General features: G+C 60.4%; 1 protein-coding gene across 3 annotated transcripts; it reads left to right on the top strand.

Annotated features, from left to right (window-relative positions):
* Positions 1-239: 239 nt before the first annotated feature.
* CACNB3 (calcium voltage-gated channel auxiliary subunit beta 3) lies at positions 240-13,684 on the top strand. 3 transcript variants are annotated; one of them, XM_045873518.3, is made up of 13 exons: positions 240-260; positions 8,477-8,599; positions 8,814-8,936; positions 9,380-9,495; positions 9,688-9,752; positions 9,970-9,989; positions 10,189-10,269; positions 10,474-10,532; positions 10,703-10,812; positions 11,114-11,265; positions 11,470-11,565; positions 11,702-11,851; positions 12,310-13,684. In XM_045873518.3, the coding sequence occupies exons 1-13, from the start codon at positions 255-257 to the stop codon at positions 12,622-12,624; spliced, it is 1,416 nt and encodes a 471-aa protein (XP_045729474.1). In that variant the 5' UTR covers positions 240-254; the 3' UTR covers positions 12,625-13,684. The 3 variants fall into 3 exon arrangements, with proteins under 3 accessions (XP_045729474.1, XP_045729473.1, XP_045729472.1); XM_045873517.3 differs by lacking the exon at positions 240-260 and adding an exon at positions 1,257-1,409; XM_045873516.3 differs by lacking the exon at positions 240-260 and adding an exon at positions 3,306-4,767.
* Positions 13,685-13,986: the final 302 nt, after the last annotated feature.

Genomic DNA, 13,986 nt, shown 5'->3' with positions numbered 1-13,986 from the left:
GTCCGGCCTAGGGGTGTTGGGGGTGTGGAAGGACCAATGAGAGGCTGATCCGCTTGGAAGGGTGCAGGGAGAGAGCCGGCTGGGGCTACCCCCCCGCTCCCCCCCAGAACTTGGGCTTGTCCTGTTTGACGTGCCCGCCGAAGGGGGCGGAGGGGGTACTGACCGGAGCAGCGGTCCGGCGACTCTGTACTCCCAGCTGCCCAGGCGGGGCCGGGAAGCTGCTGGGCTCAGCGGGGGCGCCCCTGGAGACCAACATGGAGGTAGGAGCTGTCGAAGGCCCCAGAGAAGCCAAGGGTCTCAAAGGAATCCTACGGCGGGTGCAGGGGGTGGAGACAGAGTGCAGCCTGGAGTCCCATCCTGGGGGTCCGACCAGTGGGACCGCAGTTCTTGGAAAAGAGAAGGAGAGGGGTTCGGCCTTGGCTTCGGTGGGGGTCTGGCTGCGAGCAGCGCCCCCTCCGCTCCGGCCAGGGCAGCGCCTCCTGCTGGCAGGCCTGGCCCCCAGCCGGCCGACACACTGGACCCCCGGACGGGTGCCGCCACCTGGAGGGCGTGTGCGGCCACCGAGCGAGTGAGCCTAGGGGGCGCTGCAGCCGGTCGGGGAGGGGCCGCCCCGCCTCGCCTCGCCTCGCCCCGCGCCTTCGCGGGCTGAGTCCGCGGCGCCGGGACCCGGGAGAGAGGGGAGATCGAGAGACTCCCCGACGCGCTGGAGACGCAGGGTCTGGGTCGGGGACGGGTGGCCGCACGTGGCTTCCCCGGACCCCGGAGGGGGCGCCTTGCCGCGGGGGCCAGCGAGCCGCACACGGGCATTCCTCCCTTCGATCCTTTCCCCTGCTGAGGTCGGGGTGGAGCGCGGGCGCACGGAGCGGGGGTCGGGAGGGACCAGAACCTTCCGCCTAGAGCTCCGGGGTCCGGGCGGCCCCGGAGCTACTGCCGCCCTTCTGCCCGCGGCGGTGGGAGCTCCAGAGCTCCTACCTTTTCTGGGGGCCGTCTGGAGGAGGAGGGGGGAGGCGGAGAAGGGAGGCGAGATGTGGGGGTAGAAGGACAGTGGGAGGCTCGCAGATAAACAGAGAGCACGCGCCGTAGAGAGGAGGAAGAAGAGACGGAAATGGAGAGAGCAGGACTGAAAGGTCGGAGAGAGAGAGTGACAGAGGCGGCGAGAAAGGGAGGGAGAGGAAGGGAGAGGGAGGGAAGGAGGAGGAAAGGGGGAGGGAACCCGGAGAGAGGGACGCGAGCCCGCGGCGAGCCGGGCGGGCGTGGGGCGAGGCCAGGCGTGCAGGCGGGAGCCAGTGTGCAGAGCGGCGGCCGGGTCCTGCTCCCGCCTCGGAGCCCCTGGCCCGGGGGAGGGGGAAAGGCCGCTAGCCCGGTCTATGTCTTTTTCTGACTCCAGTGCAACCTTCCTGCTGAATGAGGTAAACGCGGGGGCCCCCTCCCCAGTGGGTGGGAGGAGACCCCCACTCCAAGCTAGGAAGAGGGCCCGCACTTGGGGGAGACTGCAGTGATGGGGAGGGACGAAGATCGAGGAGGTGAGGCTAAGGGTGGAAGAGGCGGGCAAGAAAGGAAGGAGCAACCAGAGCGGGCGGCTTCTAAGCACTGGGATTGGGATGGGAGGGGAAGACTGCCTGGGGAGCCAGAAAAGGGGCCAGATGAAAGAAGGAGATAAGAGGGATCCACCAAGCTCCCCTGGTGCCCCTCTCCAGGCTCCCCGAGGGCAGCCTATTAGTTAGAATGTGGGGGGTTTGGCGTGGTCCAGATCTTAAAGACTGCTGGGGAGAAGGACTTCCCAGAGGTACTAGCTCAGTTTCCCCACTCAATGCAGAGGGATTAGGATCTGTCCAGCCTCCTGGTGCACTTATAGGAGAAGCTAGAATGTCTTCTGGAGACTCCCAAGAACTCCAACTCCCAAACCTGGTTGGTTATCCAGGTTTCCCCCCCCCCCGCCCCCGCCCCCCCCCCGTCGCCCCTACGTCCTGCGTCCATGCCTTGGCTACCAGCCAGCTGCCAGTCTAACAGCTCTCTCCTAGAACAAGGAGAGCAGGAATCCTCGAATCCTTTTTGTGCCCTCGCTCTCTCCCCTTATGCTCAGCCACGGAAAAGAAAAGGGGTCGGGGCCACACGGATACTGACAGGCGCATGTCTTGTTTCAAGACAGGAAGTTGGCATGAGAACTGGAGCAGGCAGGTGTGGGTGAGGTGAGAAATGGAAGGGGGCATTGAGTAGCAACTCAGATAAGGAAAGGAGAGCAGCTCTGAAGCTCCTGTGAGACCCAAGGGATGGGCCCAGGTGTGAAAAACTGAACCCATCTCCCAGGGGTGGTTGGCATGGCAACTCCTGCCTCAGAAGGAGACTTGGACACCACTGTCCCAGATGGGGATGAAGACAACAAGATGTGTGAGGAAGGAGTGAAGCTGATGGCAGATCCGCTGGGCCGCAGGACCCCCTGGTGGTGGAAAGAGTCCCAAAAGGAGAGACCAGGAGAGTAGATTCAGGGATGGGAAGAGAAGCAGGTGCCTCAGCAGCTGTCTTCACTGGAATCATCTTCCAGGAGAGAGAGCATCTTGAAGGTCCTATTCTTTCACACCTCGTGCCTTTCTGCCCTTCTGGAAAAACAGAAGGAACTGAAGAGGCAGAGAACAAAAGAGGAGGATCCGAGGAATTCTGAGAAACTGAAAGAGGGCACGAAAGTGAAAAGAACAGTGTCTGGGAGCCGGCACTACCAAAGAATCCAATGTATAACCAACCCCCAAATGGTGCTGGACTCAGGAGAAGGAACTGTGAAAGCCGGCTCCCCCCACCGCCCCCCGCAACAGTGCTTGCCAGGCCGTCGGGCTCCAACAAAGTTGTCTGCCAAATCCAGCGGGAGGAAGATGCTAAGCAGAGCTGGGCTGCACCACTCACAGGGGTAGACAGATTAAAGGCAGACTAAAGATAGTCTTAAGATGAGGCCCCTTCTCTCCTTCTTTCTTGGCAATGGAACATGAACAAGGTTACATAAATGGGGAAGCCAGTTGGGTTGGGTGGTCTTCTCTCCCGTGGGCAGTGCTTCCCCCCTAGACCTCATCACACCGTGTCGGTTTCCGTCTTCTGACTCCCCTGTAGCTCAGGAAGGTAAAGCGATGAGCAGATTCCTGATTCACCCTCCTGGGTGTGAGAAACTGGGACTGGAGAAGGACTGAGCTCAGGGGCCTCCAAGTGTAACCCTCTTTCTATCTCACACCCCCCGAGTGGTGGGGGAGGGCGGCAGGTAAGTAATCAAAATTCCAAGGAACAGTGTTGCTCAGGAGATGGAAGAAAGAGGGAGCCCAAATGGGTGGATCTTTGGGGAAGTTTATTCAGGAGGAGGGCTTTTGCTCGGTCTCTAACCTCACATCTCAGTGCCCCTGGGAAGGAGACTGACTGGTGCAGAGCGGCCCCGTGGCTCCAACCCGGATACCGGCCACCCCACCCCCATCCTTTTTCTCAGGAGGGAATCTGGCCTCACACTAGTGATTCGCTCGTCTTGCCCTCTCCCCCACCCTGCTCCAACCCCAGGGTGGCCAGGATCCCACCTTCTGTCCCAGCCCCGACAGTCCCGCTACCTCCACCCTCCGGTTTCTTTCCTCCTCCCTTTAGGCTCACCTAAAACAGCCCCTCCCTCCCCCAGTTCCCACGGATGCCTTGGCACTGCCGAGCTCAGTCCTTGGCAAGGAAGTGAGGAAGGGAACCCCCATCCTGGCCAGCCTAGGATGGAATCCGCTGGCGCAACAGGTGTGGGGCGGCCGGACCCAAAACCTCCCCCTTTGCACGGGTTGAGCGACAAGGCCCTTTGCAGGGTCCCAGCCCTAAGGGCGCCGAGCACCTGTTGGGGTAGGGGCTACTTTCACGACATTGGCCTGGGGTCGCCAAACCCATTCCCCCCCCTCCATTGCGGGTTTGTTTTCCGAGTCTCTGGGCCGCTAGGGCCCAGACACGCCGCCCTCTCACCTGGGGCCCCTCCCCCATCGGCCGCCCGTCCCCCGCCCCCGCCCCGCCTCTCCGAGCTCCCCCAGTCTCCCTAATTTCCTGTCTCCCCCCCTTTCTCCCTCTGCCTCAACGCCTCCTTTCTCTGTCTCCTGCCTCCCCGCAACCTGCACCCTCCGCTTTCTCGGCTTGGGTACCATCTCCGCGCCCCCTCCCCTCCCCCGCTCCAGCCCTTTGTTTCCCGGCGGAGTATTTCCTGGGTTGCTGAGCGTCTCTGTCGCCGCATCCCTCCTCGCCCCGCCTCCTCCGAGCCTGGATCCGCCCCGCCCGCAGTCTCTCCTCCCCTTCCTCCCCGCCGCCCCTGTGCCCCATAGGTGCTTGGGGACCCACCTTCCCCCCGGCTGCGGCCGGCCACCCTCTCCCTGGCCGGTCGCGGGCTCCCCGGGTGGCCGGCGCCCCCCGCCGCCGCCCTCGCCTGCTCCCGGGGAGGGGGTCAGGTGGGCGGGCACTATTGTTGTAGGAGCCGGCGCCAGATTCCTCAGCCGCGCTCGGGGTGGGACCGGCAGGGTTTGGGGGGCGGGGGTGGGGTGGGGGGAGCGGTGATTTGAGCTCCGAGCAGCTGGTCTTCGCGGCTCGCTCTCTCCTTCGCGCTCTCTCGCTCTCCGCCGCCGCCCGCAGGGCTGCGGGGCTCGGTGGCATCTCTCGGGCGCGGCCCGCTGTCCTCGCCCCTGCCTCCGGCTGCTCCCGCCCCCGGCGCCGCTTGCTCCCCCCCACCCGGACTCCCCCATGTATGACGACTCCTACGTGCCCGGGTTTGAGGACTCGGAGGCGGTGAGTGCCCACGGTGAGGGTGGGGGTGGGGAAGTTGGGGTGACTTCTCTTCTCCCTTGGACCCTTCCCCTGTGCAGGACTTCGAAAAACGCCTCAGTGGAGCGGCAGGGCGTGCAGGGGGGCGCTCCTGGAAAGTGGGGAGATGGATTTTCATGCCCAGGGCTTCCCAGGACCCCAGTCCTAGACCAAGGGGTATAGGGTGTGTGCAAGGTGGGGGTAGTTTGGGGGAAAGGCTCAAGCAGGTGGCTCCAGAGCCCGGGACTGAAGGATAGAGGGAGGAAGGGCTGGAGGCTGAGGGCACGGAGGCTGTAAAGAGGGCACACGCAGCATCTGGAGCTCCCAAAGGAGGACTGACGGGGTCTGAACACAGCAGCTACAGGAGAAGCTGGAGCTTTCTGGGAGGAGGAGCATTCAGACCTCCTGTGCTTCGAGTAAAGGACAAATTTAGAGCCTAGGAGAACATCAGAGAGTCAGGTACCAGCCTCAGAAGGATCATAAACTCGAGGACCTCCATTATTCCCTTCTGCTGCCATCCCTGAGCATTGCCTTGTTTCCTCACCCTGCCTGTAGCCCAGCTTCTCTCCCGGGCTGGAAACTAGGCACCCAGCACATGGGTGGGCCAGCTGACTGAGCCCCATCCGTTCCACGCCTCCTGCTGAGGCATCCTCAGAGCAGTGGGCTTCCTGAGCTCCTGCTCAGCATGGAGGGCCTGGAGGTGAGGCCAGAGGGGCTGAGGGCCTGGGGATGGAGAGGAAGCTCTTTGCTCAGAGAACTAGGCAACTGATAAATATTTAATTCTTCTCTTTGCTTTTATCTCCTGACCCACTGAGACAAATCAGCTCATTAGGCAGTGATTCCCGGAGCTCAGGGAACAGGGAGAGTGCCTGGAAAGATGGGGCAAGGATGGGGAGCAGCTTCTCCGTTCCTTCCCTCAAACCTCCTGCATGAAGGCCTCCTTCAGAGAGGACCACTAGATGGCTTGGGAGGGGTCCCTGATAGGTGTGGAGGGTAGAGCCCTCTAGTCAAAAGGGGAGTATTTGCGTTTTCTTCCATCTTTTGGTGCCAAGCCCAGGATACAGGAGTCCTCGGGTTCAGAGTAGACAGCTCTCAGTCCTTTTCTGGGACTGGGCTCCTGCTGGGCCCAATTCCCCATTGGGCCTCTGGGGCTAATTACACTGCAGCTAGAGCAGATGATTTTCAAGGCTCTGGTGGACACCTCTTTCTGACCGTTGAAGGGACAGCTGACATGGCCCAGGGTGCCAAGGTGAGCTTGAGAAGGAACCTCTCTGAGGGGCTGGAGGGCCCTAGAAGGTTCTTTCCCAGCCCTGGTGAGACGGCAAAGGCTGTTGCAAGGTAAAGACTGACATGTGGCTGGTGTTGGGGCAGTCTCTTGGCCCCTCGCTGGCTCCGCACCCCTTGCTGGTTCCTGGATCACCCTCCCCCACTTCCCTTTCTCTTGCCTGGCTCCTTGCTCTCCCTGAGGCCCCCTCTGAAGCAGTAGGAGGGAGATCAGGCTCTAAATAAATCCACAGGCTCATCTCCCTCCTCTCCTTCCCCTGTGCCAGGCAAGAGTGGAGCTGCAGCCTGCCCACACACTCACCAGGCAAGGGGGGCACCACCAGGGCACTGTGCCAACTCCTGGCAGTTCCAAAAGTACTGAGCCTCTGGCTGTTTCGGCACAACGGGGGGTGAGGGAGGCAACAGCCCGGAGCACGCTTGGCAGGGTGGCCCCGGCCTCCCAGGTGGTACCCGCGCACGAGAGATGGGTGAGCTCCGAGGACTTGGGAATAATGGAGAGGGGGTTCCATCCAGAGCACAACTCATTAAACATTTACGGGCAGATCCTGTCATTCCCATCCTGAGGCGAGAGGCCAGGTGACCCAGATGCCCCAGGCAGGGACATTAAGGTGACGAAATGAGGCCGAGAGCCTGTGGAGCAGAGGGTGAAGGTCAGACTCCTCTGCCAGCACAGGCCTGGACATCTAGGAGGCATGTGATGTATACTCATCAAAGTGAGTGGTCATCCCGCCTCGTCTCTTGCCTCTCTTCCCGCTGGCCCCTGTTCACTTTAGACAGCCATCTCCTATGTGTAAGACCCCTACGAGGAGGTCCCCCCACTCCACTGACAGTGCGAAGCTTCTTCCCGGGCTCGGCTGCTCTTTATCCTGCTGACAAGCCAGCCTTATTTTGTTCTCAAGAGAGATGGGGAATAGCAGGCAGACTCTACTCCTCTGTAAAATGAAAGGCTTTTTCCCCTTTGTGCTATCTTCATGCCTTCCGTCTACCACAGACGTTGTCTTTAGCTGCGGCTCAAGGCCCCGGACCGATAGCCAGCGGACCAGCCCTCTTGCCGATGGTGGGGCTGGGGCAGAGGGCATGGCGGTATGTGAGTTTGTCTTCCCCACTGAGAGTCTGGCTTCCGCTGCCTTCTCTAAGTGGTCACGCACGGTGAGCTTGAAGGAGTGTTTCTCAGTCTGAGTACATTCTAAAAACCCCTTCCCTACACACACACACACGCACACACACACACACACTCCCACATGGACTCCTTATCGAGGCCCCTATCTTATCTCTGCCACCTGCACCTCAGAACTGATGGAAGTAGCACGTCAGGCTTCTGATCATAAAGAGGGGAAACTGAGGCAGAAAACAAAAGATTCCCTTTCCCCTAGACTCAGGGGGAAACCCAGACATCCTGACTTCTATCTTCCTGTCCTGAGGTCCAGCTTCCCTTGCTCATTTGTGCGTCTCCTTCAGGGCCTCCCTCATGGTGAGCTCTGCAACCCTCCAAATGTAGCCCCTGCCCAAAGACCCTTCCTGTGGGCAGGACTCGAAGACTCTCCTGGCTCAGGTTACCAAAGACCCCGTCCCTACCACCCCAGGGTCCTCGGCTGGGTTGCCTGGCACTGACAGGTCCTTCCTCTAGGGCTGATATCCCCTTGGGGAAGGGCTGGGGAGATGTGGGCCAGATGGTAGGTGTGGCAGAGCCTCACTGGGGCCCAGGGAGACAGCTTTGTGTTGCCTTCTCAGTCCGTGTCTTGTTTGCTGCCCACACCTGGCCAGTTGCCCCAGCAGGTGTGAGAGGAAAGAAAGTGGGGGCGGCGAGGGTAGAGAGGAAGTGACTTCCAGGAGTTGGCAGCTCTGTGTCCTCCTCCCTGGAAGGCTAGGCACTGGGGGAGATGAGATCTAAGGGGGTGGATGGCCCTGTCCTGACACTCAGGACCAGTGCCATGCCAACCAGAGTCTCTTGACTGTTCCCGGCTGACTGTACCCCTGCCACGCATTTTAAAGGGATAAGGTCCAGGCTGCTTTGCAGGCTGATGTGAGCAAGAAGGCTGGGTCTTTTGGATTCAGGATCATCTCCAATATATCATCTTCAGCACATCTCCCTTCACTCTGCCTCAGAGGCCAGGGTAGAGGGGAGGAAAGGGAGGAAGGAGGAAAGGGAAAGCTCTATTCAAGGCTGCAGTATTAATAGGCTTGGGGGGAGGGGCCCAGATCTTAGCACATATGGATTGGGCTGGCTTTCCTGCAGCCCCAGAGGCACTGGGCCCTTCTCAGGGAGACGGGGGGACCGCTAGGGCCCAGCTACCCGAGTGGACATGGGCGGGCTAGGGTTAGTGGAGGCCCTGCTGTAGGGGGGCTTAGAGGATGCCTATGGTGCCCCTCACACCTGAGCCCAGGGGTAACAGCCTCTCCCCCATGCCAGGGTTCAGCCGACTCCTATACCAGCCGCCCATCTCTGGACTCAGACGTCTCCCTGGAGGAGGACCGGGAGAGTGCCCGGCGGGAAGTGGAGAGCCAGGCTCAGCAGCAGCTTGAAAGGGCCAAGGTATCAACTTGGGTGGGCAGGCCAGGCCAGGCTGTGTGGAAACTTGTGCTCAGTCCTAAGTCCCCCGGGCTCAGTGGGCGGGATGCTCATGAGTGTGAGTGTGTGTGTGTCATGGGCGTTCTCTTGGGGTCTCTGCCCTCTACTAATGGGGCACTGAAGTTAGAAGGGGTGCTGCGAAGCTCCCCTCACTTGCCCTGATGGCCAAATTCCCTAGCACAAACCTGTGGCATTTGCTGTGAGGACCAATGTCAGCTACTGTGGCGTCCTGGATGAGGAGTGCCCAGTCCAGGGCTCTGGAGTCAACTTTGAGGCCAAAGATTTTCTGCACATTAAAGAGGTGACCAACCCCAACCCCAAAGAGAAGCCACCTCATTCCCCTGCTCTTGCCCCAGCTCCCATGCCTCTTACTTCAGTCTTAGTCTATAAACAAGTCCCCAGACTCCTCAGCTCTTACCCGGAACACACACCCATATGCCCCTCATATCTAAACCCCAATGCCCAGGGCCTCCATCCTTCTGAGACCTAGCTTGGGCCTCAGTCTCCATATGTGTAAAGCGAGCAGTTAGATGAGCTGCCTTCTGGGTCCCCTGTGACATCAGTGATGCCACACTGAAATCTTGGGTGGCTCAAACCTGGTTGCCCTTCCCTCTGGCACCTTCTCCCGCCCCCCTCCTTTCGTGCTGCCTTCCTCAGACCAACTCTGAATGCCTCCCTGGCTCCTTCATGTTGAAGAGCCAGGACTGAGGCCTGGGTGCCTCCTCTCACCACCCCTTCCCCCAGAAGTACAGCAATGACTGGTGGATCGGGAGGCTAGTGAAAGAGGGTGGGGACATCGCCTTCATCCCCAGCCCCCAGCGCCTGGAGAGCATCCGGCTCAAGCAGGAGCAGAAGGCCAGGTGAGAGCAGGGTTTGTGACTCCATAAACATACCCCCCCTCGTACCCGGAAGCTGACACACATGCAGATACACAGATGTCACACGCACCCCTCCCTCACTAGCCAAGATGTAAGGACATGTATGCGACTATTAAATAATGTGTAGAACCTGTGTGCACACAGAAGCTTACTGACCTCCCTTTCTGCTCTCAGGAGATCTGGGAACCCCTCCAGCCTGAGTGACATTGGCAACCGACGCTCCCCTCCTCCATCTCTAGGTAGCCTCCCCCCAACCCGCCCGTCTTGGGTAGGTGGGTGACTAAGACACAGGGGGAAAAGGGAGCTGGTTCCCAGGTGAGCTGTGTGGGAAGGGGTTGGTGGAGGGACCAAAAGAGCTCAGAGAAACCCAGTGTCTCCCCTGGGGAAGGGAATACCATGCCCCCGGGGCCTTTCCCCCTTCACCAACTTTAATCTTTTATTTCCTTTTCCAAAAAGCCAAGCAGAAGCAAAAGCAGGTGAGTCAAGAAAGGGATCTGGGCTGGGGGGGGCTCATGGCTTACAGCTGTGGGGACAGCTTTCTGGGCAGTCGTTGCTGGAAGGGCAAGAGAACAGAGAAGGGAGGGAGCCCAGAACTTCTGAATCTGCCCTGCAGCAGTCAGGCATAGGACAGGCGACAGGGCCACGGTCCTGCTTGACCTCAGGTCAATCCTGCAGGCAGAACACGTTCCCCCGTATGATGTGGTGCCCTCCATGCGGCCTGTGGTGTTGGTGGGACCCTCTCTGAAAGGTTATGAGGTGAGAGAAGGTCCCTGACCCCAAAGAGTTGCCCCTACCCAGCCTGCCATGGGAAGGCCGCAGGGACGGTGGGAGGGGGTGTTCTCCCCTCATCAGCTCTGTATGTGGAGGGGGCGGGCTCCAGGGCCAGGCCTAGGGATGCTGCCTCTCCCCGAGAGGCCCCCCAGTCAGTCGCATGCCTCTCCCCTCACCCCTCCCACCCAGGTCACAGACATGATGCAGAAGGCTCTCTTCGACTTCCTCAAACATAGGTTTGATGGCAGGTAAGCTGCTCTGGCCTCAGGTGGCATGAGAACCTGGGAGAAGATCATTATCTCCTTCCAGGTGCCTGTAGCCAGGTCTTCTCTAAAGAGACAATTAGTGGGACCTGGGTAAGGAGAGGCCTAAGGCTTGAAATTTAGAGCTGGGCTGTGATTCTCCACCCCGACCCCAGGATCTCCATCACCCGAGTCACAGCGGACCTCTCGCTGGCAAAGCGATCTGTGCTCAACAACCCGGGCAAGAGGACCATCATTGAGCGCTCCTCCGCCCGCTCCAGCATTGGTGAGAAGTCCCGGTCTCCTGCTTGTCGGCCTGCTCGAGCGTTAGTGAGACCCTTCCTCCTACCTTCCTCTTCCCTGGCACCTTGCAGTCCTGCCCAGCTCCTCTACCTGCCCCAGGACTGGCGAGAACCATCCCAGTCACCCCGGTTCCCTGTTTCTCTGCTTGCCCCGGGGGCCTTGATGAGTACCCTCTCCCTCTGGTGCCTTCCCATCTACCATCCGGGAGAGCCTGCAGCCCCGCTGGAGGAAGAAGCAGGTGGAGCCCCACGGTGAGCATCACGGCTCGCTTGCCCCCTCCACAGCGGAAGTACAGAGTGAGATCGAGCGCATATTCGAGCTGGCCAAATCCCTGCAGCTGGTAGTGCTGGATGCTGACACCATCAACCACCCGGCACAGCTGGCCAAGACCTCACTGGCGCCCATCATCGTCTTTGTCAAAGTGTCCTCACCAAAGGTACATCGACAGTGGCGATGGAGGCGGTCCATGGGGCTGCCCTCCCACCATGCAGTACAACGCTACTCGGTCCCTGCCTGGGGACTCCTGGGTTCCCTTTCCCTGCTGCCCCCTCCTGATCGTCCGTACCTGCTCCTGGTGCTGTATCACAAGTGGGGGACAGGCCCAGTTCTTTCTAGGCCCAGCCCTGCCCTTCCCCCTCAGGTCCTCCAGCGCCTCATCCGCTCCCGGGGCAAGTCACAGATGAAGCACCTGACAGTACAGATGATGGCTTATGATAAGCTGGTTCAGTGCCCACCGGTGAGTGCCTGGGTCAGCGACACAGGTAGACTGCTGTGCCCACTCTTGCTTTTCCAGGGCTGGGGGAGTGTTGGAGATGGGTGGGGGGCCGCTACTGAGAGGAAGCCCATCTCCCTGCTTTCCCTCTCCCCACCAGGAGTCATTTGATGTGATTCTGGATGAGAACCAGCTGGAGGATGCCTGTGAGCACCTGGCTGAGTACCTAGAGGTTTACTGGAGGGCCACCCACCACCCAGCCCCTGGCCCTGGACTTCTGGGTCCTCCCAGTGCCATCCCCGGACTTCAGGTACCCATTTCCAATTGGGCACAGATGCTCAGGCTAAGCCAGCCAAAGCACTGTCCCCTCCTGGCCCAGAGGATTGTCCTTGGCCTCCAGCTCGAAGGCCAAAGGATTGGAGAACTCAGTTCTGCTGTACAGAGCTAGGGCAGATGGGCAAAGGAACTCCCTGATGCGAAAGGGAAGAAAGCAATGAGATGGGTAATCTGAGGTTACTTTTCTGAGCTCAGAAGAAACACACTCTTTCACTTAGTCTGTCTTGAAGGCAGAGCCTGAATTCTGCAGGAGTCCAAAGCTCCCGTTTTCCATGTCTCAAGTGGAAGATGCTTCTCCCTCCTCGCACCATTTCCTGTATCCAGGAACTGAGAGTTGAGGGGGAAGAATCCCCCACCCCCACCCCACTAGAGGTGGGAGGGAGGCCCTGCGAGGTCTGCCCCACCTACTTAGAGCTGTTGTGTTGCCCCCAGAACCAGCAGCTGCTGGGGGAGCGCGGCGAGGAGCACTCACCCCTGGAGCGGGACAGCTTGATGCCCTCAGACGAGGCCAGCGAGAGCTCCCGCCAAGCCTGGACGGGGTCCTCGCAGCGTAGCTCCCGCCACCTGGAGGAGGACTATGCGGACGCCTACCAGGACCTGTACCAGCCCCACCGCCAACACACCTCGGGGCTCCCTAGTGCTAACGGGCACGACCCCCAGGACCGGCTCCTAGCCCAGGACTCGGAGCATAACCACAACGACCGGAACTGGCAGCGCAACCGGCCCTGGCCCAAGGATAGCTACTGAGCGCCTCCTGCTGCCCTCCCCTGGCAGGCGCAGGTGCAGCCGGCTGGGGTGCCCACTCCAGGCAGGATGGAGGTAGACTGGCATTAGGCTGGCACTAGGCTCAGCCCCCACAACCCCCTGCCCAGCCCCAGCTCCAGGGCTGCCTGTGGTCCCAAGGTTCTGGAGAAGCAGGGAGCCCCCTTACCTCCTGGGCACCGTGACCCCCCTAGGCTCCCATCCCAGGTACTAGCTGCGTTGTGCTGCACCCTGGCACCTTCCTCTCCTGCACAAGAAGCTGCCACCCCCCCTCCCCCGGGCAGTGCCCTCAGGCCAGGATCCCCTTCGCCAGGGCCTTCCCACCAGACTCAGGGAAGGGATGCCCCCTCAAAGTGACAAGAGGGTGGGGGTGTGTGGGCAGCATGGCATGAGGAAGAAACAAGGTCCCTGAGCAGGCACGAGTCCTAACAGTCAAGGGACTCAGGGGTTGTGCTTTGGGGTCCGAGGCCCTCCACTCACCTCACTGCCACACGTTAGAAATGAGACAATCAGAGCCCAACAGGGTGACGCTCCCGTCCATCAGCTGGGGCGAGGCACCCACACACAAGGCTGGAGCAGTCGGCCAGCGAGGCTGGGCCCAGAGGCTCCCCAGCGGCTCTCTTCACCTGCTGGGAAGGCTAACGTCTGACAGCACCAGAGACCGGAGCATGGTCAAGCCAGACGGGTAGCAGACAGGAGCCAAGCCAGATTGGGGCTTTGGGAAGGGAGGGCGTGAACAGCGGAGACTGTATGGAACAGCTTCGGGGGCCTCCTTGCCTCCCTCATTCTTTTGCTCTTGCATCCTGTCATTTCTGTTCTTGGCCCTCATGCCTCCTGGGGAATATGGGCCCAACTTTATTTGCTGATTCATAGCTGCTGCTTGTTAAGTTAGGGTTAGATGGGGAGAGAGAGGACACAGTGGACAGCCCCCAGAGGCCCTGTCTACCCAACTACCCTTGCCTTATGGCTCTAGCGTGTGACCTACAGAGCATGTTCCACAAGACCCCCACCTCACAGTCATCACTAATAAACACCATGCACAGTCTTGCGGGCTCCTGTTGTGTGTCTGCCGACTCAGGTGGCCAAGTTCATCGCTGTGCAGTCCGAGTCCGGAGAGAGTGGCTCTCGCAAAGGAGCCACTGAGTGGGAAGGGAACAAGGACAGAGCTGCAGGAGGCACGATGCTCCCAGGCCCCCCTCACACCCAGGGGCCGGGAGGAAAACACTCGGCAGCACAGAAGGGACCTGTTCTGGGAGGTGGGGAAGAGGCTTCGTCACAGCCTTACACTGTCCCTACCTCAGGTCCGAAAGGCCCAAGAGTCGTCGTAACTTGAACTCCGTGTACTTG

This window comes from Mirounga angustirostris, unplaced genomic scaffold (genome assembly GCF_029215605.1).
Source record: "Mirounga angustirostris isolate CCGP_5_RB_7025 unplaced genomic scaffold, mMirAng1.0.hap1 SCAF_5, whole genome shotgun sequence".
Lineage (NCBI taxonomy): Eukaryota > Metazoa > Chordata > Mammalia > Carnivora > Phocidae > Mirounga > Mirounga angustirostris.
This window is presented reverse-complemented; position numbering and strand designations above follow the sequence as displayed.

Excerpts from the sequence above, each read along its gene's own strand:
- CACNB3 (XM_045873516.3), top strand. The coding sequence starts at position 4,723 with ATGTATGACGACTCCTACGTGCCCGGGTTTGAGGACTCGGAGGCG. Across the intron at positions 9,990-10,188 it reads CCAAGCAGAAGCAAAAGCAG|GCAGAACACGTTCCCCCGTA; the intron begins GTGAGTCAAGAA and ends TCAATCCTGCAG. Across the intron at positions 10,813-11,113 it reads CTCCGCCCGCTCCAGCATTG|CGGAAGTACAGAGTGAGATC; the intron begins GTGAGAAGTCCC and ends CCCCCTCCACAG.